The sequence below is a fragment of the Numenius arquata genome, chromosome 4 (genome assembly GCF_964106895.1).
Source record: "Numenius arquata chromosome 4, bNumArq3.hap1.1, whole genome shotgun sequence".
In the NCBI taxonomy this organism is placed as follows: Eukaryota; Metazoa; Chordata; class Aves; order Charadriiformes; family Scolopacidae; genus Numenius; species Numenius arquata.
The window spans coordinates 18,783,763-18,793,478 of NC_133579.1; the positions used below are offsets into that span (position 1 = coordinate 18,783,763).

At 39.9% G+C, this 9,716-nt stretch overlaps 1 protein-coding gene across 1 annotated transcript; it reads right to left on the minus strand.

Annotated features, from left to right (window-relative positions):
- Positions 1-615: 615 nt before the first annotated feature.
- LOC141463847 (histamine H3 receptor-like) lies at positions 616-7,315 on the minus strand. The gene is made up of 3 exons (XM_074146497.1): positions 7,027-7,315; positions 3,805-3,971; positions 616-1,404 (listed from the first exon to the last, which is right to left on the minus strand). Exons 1-3 carry the CDS (start codon positions 7,313-7,315, stop codon positions 616-618), a joined length of 1,245 nt encoding a protein of 414 aa, XP_074002598.1.
- Between the last annotated feature and the right edge of the window lie 2,401 nt (positions 7,316-9,716).

The window sequence follows — 9,716 nt, forward strand, 5'->3', positions numbered from 1 at the left end:
TTAGAGAAGGACAGATATGTCAGATTAGGCAGCCCATTCACTTGCATATTGCTCACTGTGGGAATTATAACACCTACAGGGCACTATCTTGTCTTCATAACAGTTTTCTGAATGAAATTGTACGGCTCCTGTGAGCATTTATACAACCTTTCAAAAATGTACCAGAACTGCTCCTTCACTGATAGCTTTAGGTTCACAAATAGGACATAAATTTTAACTAAACACATACACAAACAGGTATCTCCCTCCAATGAACCTCTCTGGAGATATCTATAAAAGAGTTCTTTCATAGTACCAGCTTTATATAAAAAATTGAAAAAAAAAAAGTGGAAAAAAAAAAAGGTACTTCAAACCCACAAACCAAGAAGCACATCCAGCAAAACTTGTTATTCTTTTCTGTGTACTAGGTGGTGTTTAACCTGGCATCATACCAGCAAAAACAAAAACAAGATCCTGAAGACTAGCAGAATCACAGGAAACACCTACCTCAGCTGCACTCTTAATCAATGTCATCAGTAACAAAAACTTTTTTCTCTATTTCTGTTGAAGATACATATGGAAAAATAGCACTAAATAAGAGAGGAACCTTATCTGTAAGTCATTTGTTTTAACTCTCTAAGAAGGTGTGTTACGTGATCTCAATGTTGCAAACATTTTGGGACATAATATTTTCATGAAAGCCATTCGAAACCTCATATGACAGACAGGGTAAAGAATCGGGTTCAAAGAGGAATTGATCCACAAAAGCCAAAAGGTTATCTCATACAAGGAGTTATGGATGCACTTTCCTTTGCAGGCCCCACGAATAATCATTAGTAAAGTGTATGGGGCCCAGCAAATGGCAAACACACACACGATTATGGCAAGCGACCTTGCAATTTTCTTGTCCTGCTGCAGTTTTGACCCGGTCCTTGAACGGAAAGAAACAGAGAAGTCCCTCTTGAGAGCCGTGGGACTGGTTTGTGTTGGAGATGGACAGTTAGCCATCACTGCTGGTCTCCACGACCTTGTTAATGATGAAACACTGTCCTCTGCATCCGACAGAGAAGATGTTCCTGGCCTTGGCAAAAGACAAAATCTCCAGGAGAGGCTGTCACGCCTTGGAGGCTGGTAGTCCTGCGTGCTGCCATGTCGCTGGCGCCTCTGGATGCTGTGGAAGATGTGCATGTTGAAGTAGGTCACCGAGAGCAGCGGCACGAAGAACTCCAGGGTGGAGGCACACAGGAGGAAGTACCAGTTGTCGAAGAACTCAGCATAGCACTGATCCGCCGCTACCACGCTGTATCCGGCCACGTGTTCCCAGAAGAGGATTGCCGGGCAGTAGAGAAGGAAGGCAAAGACCCAGACGGCCACCATCTTGATAACAGGGTTGGACATTATTCCCTGCTGAGCTCTGTAAGACACCTGTGAAGGAAAAGGACATCATGTATTCAGATAACATTTTGTAATAACTATCTCAAAAAAACATAAGGAAGTAAAATATAATATTTCTTTTGTAATTCCCCAGACACCTAGAACACCTTCACTTATATAACATACTGAAAAATTCTGTTAGTCTTGCTCATCAACTGCTGTAGCTCTGTGACTGATTTTACAAATTATGATGGCTAAACTACTGTTTGGTTTCCAGCTGTGAAAGGACAAGGCTTGTTTTCACCACCACCACAGTAAGGTAGCAATAAGGAATCAGTTTATGATTCATGAAATGCCCAGGCTCAGAGGAGAGTGAAAGCAGCTGTGGGACTTCCTTCCAGAACAGGCGAAAGGAGAAACCTTCTGTATTAGACAGTTGCCATGTGTGACCGCAAACACTAGACAACATAATTTTTAATACTGTTTCCCTCTTGCCATAGCAGAAAAACCTATCCCACACATATGCTTTAACAGCCCTTACTTTATTGAAACGTTCTATTTTAACTCTCTTTTTACCTTGTAAACAGCTCATTGCATTACTGCAAATCTTGACCTTTTTATGTCTACCCAGGCTGCATTTATTTATTTTACTCTCTAGCCATAAGTTATCTACCTTTGAAAAAAATATTGGATTAAAAGAATTAAAATCACGTCGTCCAAAGTTAGGAGAGTTAAAACTGCCCTTGTAATAGCCCAGCCAGAATGTACGATACATACTTCTAGCTGTTGGTCACCTGCATCTTTCAGAGCACATGATGATCAGTTAATGAGAAGCCAGACAATTTTATTTCCACGATATTGTTAAACAGATGTCATCTCAGGCTTTACTTAGACCCAGAACTACTACCTTCCTCATCAGCTTCCTATGCTGTTCATTAATGTAGCACCTGCATGCTATACAAGTATTAATGAATATAATGAATAATGTATCTTTACAGCTGCATACGACAGGAGGGGCATTGTCCCTATTTTACCAGTGAGTGACAGAGCAGTTGTGCAGTGTTACACACGTTATTTTAGATTCTCTGTTTTAAACATCTGCAGCCTGAAGATTCAGACTCCTCGACATCTTAAAGTGTCACACCAGCTCAGAGCACAGCTCCAGTTCTGCAGTAATAAATTTGCAGCTCTTTGCAAGACCACAAGTATCTCAAGTTAGTAGGCAGAAAACAGGAAGCTTAGTACAGCTTCACAAAAAGTGAAGTCTGAAATGACTGGGCCCTGGCCACAAGCTAGGTTTGCGGCAGAGGCAGAAGTGGGTCCCAAGTCCATGAGGAAGCATGACATCTTTTCTTTGGATAACAGCCCTACGTTACACTCTCCTGGACTCACTCCATCCTAATTACCTAAAGAAGAAAAGCAGAATGTGATCACGTAAACGAAGACCACCAACAGTGTATAAGAACATGGAGCTCAGTTGGGTTGCAGAGGCCTTTTTAACTTCTGTCTCTCACATTCTGAGCTCGGCAACTTCATTGATATTTTTCAATATTACAATTTCTTAAATACAGGAATTTTCATACTTTATGGTCAGCTTAAAAAAAAAAAAAAAAAAAAGCAGCAACAACCAACCCTAAAAGCACAACACTGGGGAAGAAAAGAAAGAGATTAGGGCATTGTATTAGCCCTTCCACAAATGAGAAATTCCCAATCTAATGCAGCCCATGTCACTTGAGCCGGCCCACTCATCAAAAGCAAAGTATATTGATTGTCTTCCATCTGGACCAAACACCAGGTAGATCTTTGAAATGGTGAATGATAATATTTACCACTGTATTCCTCAGATACCTTCTGAAGCAGAAGAATGATAATACTCAAGAAACACCTCTTACCTCTCCACATATTTTAATTCATTCTTCTTTTTGCTTCAAGGGATTAGTTTCCACCCAACTGCTTGTTGGCAGCATAGGTCAATCACCCCCTGTGCTAACGCAGATCCTCACCTGATCTTCAGTCAGTCCCTCCCAGATCTTTCTACATACCCTCTTCTCCTTTTAAAATTTATCCCAAGCCTAAGCACATCCATGACTCAACATAGTTTTCATTACCACTCTTCTAATGATCAAAGCCCAAGTTCTCCACACTCCTGCTGCCCTTTTCCTACCTCGACCTTCCCACCTCCTCTGTAGTGTAAATTAAATAGTTTCTAATCCAGGCAGCAGGAGGGAAACACTGAAATCATAGGCAAGGCATTGTCCTATCTCTAAGCCCCAGTGTAACACCGAAGCATCAACATTTCTCCAGATGAAACTGGTACAATAATGAAGGACTAGATTCTAGTGTTAGTTTAGATTCTAGTGTTAATTATGAACACTCTGAGTTTCATGAAAATCTCTCTCTCTCTGTATATATATATATATATAAAGAAATAATTAGAAATGTTCTTCTTACAGCCTTTGTAACTGACAGGAAACGGTCGTAGCTGATAAGGACGATGCTAAACACCGAAGCTGTGCACACGAGATAGTCCACAACTAGCCAGAGCTTGCACAGGCCTCTTCCCAAGTGCCACATCCCCGTCAGGGCGTAAGGGATGTACAAAGGCATGCAGAACACACCTATGGAAATAAACCAAATGTACACATCAGTCAGCACTGCAGGCATAGAAACACTTCTAGGGTATCTGGTAAAAGCACGATACTGACTGGAATTGCCACATGGAAGGCTTTGTATTCTCATGCAACCAATGAACACTCTACTATAAACTAGGCATCAGTAACATTCTTACAATGAACACCTTTCTGAAAGCTGTATCATGTTTATTGTGTACCATAGTAACTTCTTGTGTTTATATCACCTGCTAAGGGACAGAGCAGCTGACTTTTTTACTTGCTGAAATAAACACTGTTCTGTATTAACTACTGAAATTAAAACAAAGAAACAAAAAACATCTTTCCCCCCCATGTAATTTACTGTTTTCTACAATAAATTATCTAATTGCCATGCTTCTATCCTCTTAGAAGCACGATATGGTGTTCAAAAGTGCTCCAGAAGTAACTTCTATAGAAATACAATATGAATGTCAGACTACTCTGTAAAACTATATGATAAAAAGTCTGATAAAACCTGCACAATTAATGTTGTTGTGGTTTAACACAACAGGCAGCTAAATACCACACAGCTGTTCGCTCACTCCCCACCCCCAGTAGAAGGGGGGAGAGAATCAGAAAAAAGGAGTAAAATTCATGGGTTGAGATAAAGAGAGTTTAATAGGACAGAAAAGGAAGGGATAATAATAATGATGATGATAAAAGAATGTACAAAACAAGTGATGCACAATCCAATTGCTCACCACCCCCCAGCCGATGCCCAGCCAGTTCCCGAGCAGCAGGCCCCGGACAGCTATCCCCTTGTTTATATATTAAGCATGACGTTTTATGGTATAGAACATTCCTTTGGTGAATTGGGGTCAACTGTCCCAGAGGTGTCCCCTCCCAACTTCTTGTGCAACTAAAACATCAGTGTGTTACCAACATTATTCTCATTCTAAATTCAAAACACAGTACTTTACCAGCTACTAAGAAGAAAATTAACTTTATCCCAGGTGAAATCAGGACAATACACCCAGACTAACATTTCTTCTCATTGTAATTTTTGATCATAACCACTTTTCAGTGGTGAGCTGACAGGGTATTATCTATGGGAACACACCAAGCATACATGAGTGATCTACACCCAAGGCTATCTAAATGTAGTCTATTAAATCCAAATGTTGTGAAAGTGCCACTAATTAATTTCTAGGTGACCAAACTACACACACAGTCACAATGCAGCCTTATGAGGCTGAAGAGCTAATGGTGTAGTTTGCTGTGACGCAGAAATGCAGTTAACAACATCAGTGCTGCAATGAAAGGGAAACTCTGCATCTACAGAGCAACTAACACTTACTCTTTAGAGCAAAAGATTACAGTTTTTAACATTCATGGGGGGAAAAAAAGGGTATTATTTCAACTTTAGATTTACTTTATAATGGCATATGCTCCTGTAACAGATACTGAAGAGTATCTTGAGAGTTTCCATTTCTCTAAAAATCTTACAATTCCTGTCATTCTCCCTCTACTAAGAATCAAGACATCTCTATTCAAATCCAGCTATAGCTCCGGAAGCACAGAAATAAAGCAAAAGCTGTTGAAGCTCAAAATCAGATAGATTAAAAATATTAAAAGAATAAGCAGAGGGCTCTGAAAGCACAAAAGTGTGTGCTTTTAGCAATCAGGATCAAGCAGAAATTAAGGATAATTTAGGTATGCCCTGAATCTAAATTATATAGCTACAGAAACACAAATCAGTTTGACTCTAAAGTATGCAAAGCTTTTAACCAAATTTAGAATGAAAAACCAGACATTCAGGGTAACATAAGATCATGAAACAAAAAATTTATGGAATTTAGATAATGCCAAGTAAGATCTACTTCCTTCTTTCATATGGGACATTATTTACTTCGTACTTCTCAGCTAGATCCTGGTATTTGTTCAATATGTTGCTAGATTGTGAGCCAGATGACAGAACACCACTCTGTCCACTGCTGGGCTTTTTCCCGTGTTTTTTTTCCTGTTTTCTCCTGACAGCTGGCAGCAAGAGCTCTGTGGCACAACAAGGCAGTTATAAGCTGGAAGAAGACATGAAGTGTATGGGGGAAGGGATCAAAACATTATACAAGGGGATCTAGACATCACCAGGACCGGACTATTAGAAGCTGTGCCCCTAACAGAACTTCCGACACTGGCAATAAATTTTAAGAAGATTTTCTACCGTTATTTCAGTATCCTTTTTAAATGTGTAGGCAAAAAAGTAGAATAAAAGCAGTTTAAAAATAGTTTTTTGTGATGTGACAAGATAGTATATAGATTTCATGAAATAGCCACACCTGTTTAAAACCAACTTTCTGCATAGTCAATAATTTAACCAAGACTTTTACCAGAGACACTCAACACTTTACAAAATATTGCAATACATCGATCTCCAATTGCACATCACACTAACATTTTAACTGTAATTTTTCTTAGCATAAGTTTCAAAATAAAATGCATCTCCATATAAAAATACATGCATAACATCAAACTTCTTAGAAACTGTTTGATTTCTTATTTTTATTTACCTATATAAACACATATTCTTAAGGTACCACTCTAGATAGAGCACGTACAGCAAAATATTTAAAAATACTATTTATCACTATTTTGTTGCAAACTTCAGATGATTATCTGTATTGTGTGAGAGTAGATTAAAAGAGAAGAAATCAACCACATAAGCAAGATCTGCCAGATACTATATGTTGTATTCAATTTGACTATCTAGACTTTAGACTCTCCACAAACAACTCCCATTATTTGTTACTCCATACAGATTCATGCACACTACTATTTTTATGGCCATAACATTAAACAGTAGCTGTTAACCTGGCAAAGGATCCGCTTCTTATGAGAACATATTTCAGAAAAATAGTAGGCTGCTAAGACACTTAATGCAGTTTCCACTATTCCTTACCCTTCCCCTAGAGACAGAGCTGGGAAACAGTTCTCTTAGAAGAAACCACCCAGCAAAAGAAGCTCCCTCACTTCTCCTAAGATCTCGAGGAAACAAACAGTACACGCCTCCATGGCTGCCACTTACCCACTGCAAAGTCAGAAATGGCAAGATTAAGAAAGTAGTAGTTACTCCGATGCCGGAGGTTTCTGTCCATGATGAAAGCGAGGATCACCAGGACGTTTCCGAGGATGGTGACCAGAGCCAGCAATGCCATGAGGAAGGCCAGCAGCACCAACATACCCAGTGAAAACTCAGAGCTCGGCGCCTGTGTGGGAAAAGTCTCATTAAGTGCTCCAGTCGTATGCAGAGTTTCGGCAGTGCTGTTGTCCATGTTGTGTGTCCAGGTCAGTTCAGTCTGGGAAAAAAATCGCATCTGGCAGAGTTATCCAAAAGGTTGAGATTCATAAAGAGGATAAACAGGATGGGTCCAAAATCCAATAAACAAAAATTAAAAGGTTCTGGTGCTAGATAAATCTAGTTTTTGTAAGATTTTGTAGTTTTAATAAATACCAATGCATCTGAAGCCATGTTTATCTCTAGAAGTTGCCAGCAAGAAATATGTAGTTTTTTCAAGCTCATATTTTAAAATGCAAGTTCTTCTTTAAGCAACCTGATCCTTATCTGTGGAGGTCAGAAGGGCTGATTTGAGAACATCTCTTCCTTTCTTCCCTTCCTCCCTCCCTCATTCCCTCCCTTGCAGAACCGTTTTGCTTGTCAGCATTATGGACATCATCTTTTTCTGGAAATTGTTCCTTAACCTTGGATACATATCTTCATGAGAATTTAAACTACTTTCTAACTTCATCCTTGTTTATCTAGCGTCACTGTATTTCGGCAAGTCTGTGGTCCCTCTCTATTGCATTATATCTTTTTGTTGACCAAAGGCAACAACTTTGTTGTTGCTGTTGTTGTTCCTCTTTCTGTGGACCCTAGGGCTGAAAACGGACATGTTGTTAAGTAAGCATATATACAATTACTTACCAGAGCAGTTAACCAGTAACGGTCCAACCCTCAGACATCAGGGGTTGCAAAACTCCCACTGAAATTAGTTTCAAAACTCTGAGTGGCAGCCTCAGTGACACAGCATCAGCTGCTGCCAACCCAGAACCGAGGAACGAATTACTGACTCCCTGAACATGAATGAGAGCTTGGCAATTAACTTTAATAGGACTAGGCTTTTCTTTCCACACTGGTTGGAGAAATCATTGTGTCTTCCACAAGTGCTTATATTTTGTATGAGTAATGAAGCCACTTGCAGAGAGCTGTGAGTATTCCACAGTTGTAAAAATTCAATCATTTTTATTATGGATTCTAAAAAGACTTCGGTGTCTAATTTTAGATACTTAAATTTGAAAAATGTTGGCTGTCATGTCTGTGCTTCTGTTGTGGGAACAAATTCATTAGCATTTGCCAAGTGCTTTTACTAAATGTTTGAATGGCAGCAGTACAAAAAATGCAAAACTTTATTATCCATACAAATACCTTCACAGCATGCCCTTCCATTACTGCTTTAAGCTTTATTTCATTCCCAGGTAATGCTGGAAATGTGGAAAACACACTTTGGCAATGACTACTAAGTAATAGCACTAGCCTTTCTTCTCCTAGTAATACTGAAGCTGATCTACATGAAGTTTTTGAGGTCCACTATTATGTGGTTGAAAAGACAAAAAAGCAGTGAACAAATGTGAGGTCAAATTAAGGGTTTGTCCAAGTCTATCCTGTGTCAACTGCCTGTAGCCTAAGGATTTGCCATGTGTAAGAACATGGCAAAATACACTGCTGATGTGCTCCCCCTGCCTCCAGTGATTTGTGGCTCAAGTTGCCAATATGGTATTAGAAGTGACATTTGATCGTTTTATTTTCACTTCATCTTCTAAACAGTCACGTTCTTAGCCCAAGAATTTCTGCTTCTGCATTTTATTGGTAATAAAAGACATCACAGGGCTCCTATAGGCCTCTAAGGAGGGTAACATTCCTTCTGCGATTGCTTCCCTGCATTCAAATCCACAGAACAGCAGGGAAATTGCCACAGATACTGCCAAATCACAGATCCTACATAAACTGTTACCATGTCCCAAAAAGGCTTTTTCTTTCCTCATACCTAATGCAACCAGTCCTTTCTGACTGGTCTCGCCTTATCATGGGAGCAAGAGCTCATTCCTGTGCATGCGAAGCGACAATCCCTTGCTAAGAAGCACTGAACCTGGGGCACCTCACATGCACACAAACCTTCAGAGGTGCGTGCTCAGAAACTGCACTGAGACACGTATCCTAGAGGAAAGCACGTAACAGATTGTCTTCTAGTAGCCATGGGGCTGCTTGCCCTCAGTCCCCCTCAGGAAGGGGTCCTGGAACAGACTTCCCCATAGCCAGTAACACTCCCTCCTCTTCAACTGCAGAAGACGAGAGAAGACTCAAGCTCTTAAGTGTTCTTTACTACTGGGAATGTTTGGATATGCTTTGATTCCTAACTTGTCCCTCAATGGCCAGAAATGACAGCTTGAGCTGGCAAGCTTTCTACAGACTGGCGTCTATGATACATCAATGCACAGCCACCAGTCTCACAAGAAAAGAATTTGTTTCAATCTCCTGAAAGCTCCAAGAGGACCAAAAGGTTGCAAAAAACCTTATGAAAGCAGAAAAAAGTCATAGATCGAAACTGTGTTTCAAAATAATATCTCCTTTTTGTAAAAACCACACAAATAGACAAGCCGTGAGGCTGAAAGCCACTGTTTGTAGCAATTGCAGTTAAAACGGGATCCTCTGAATAGCAA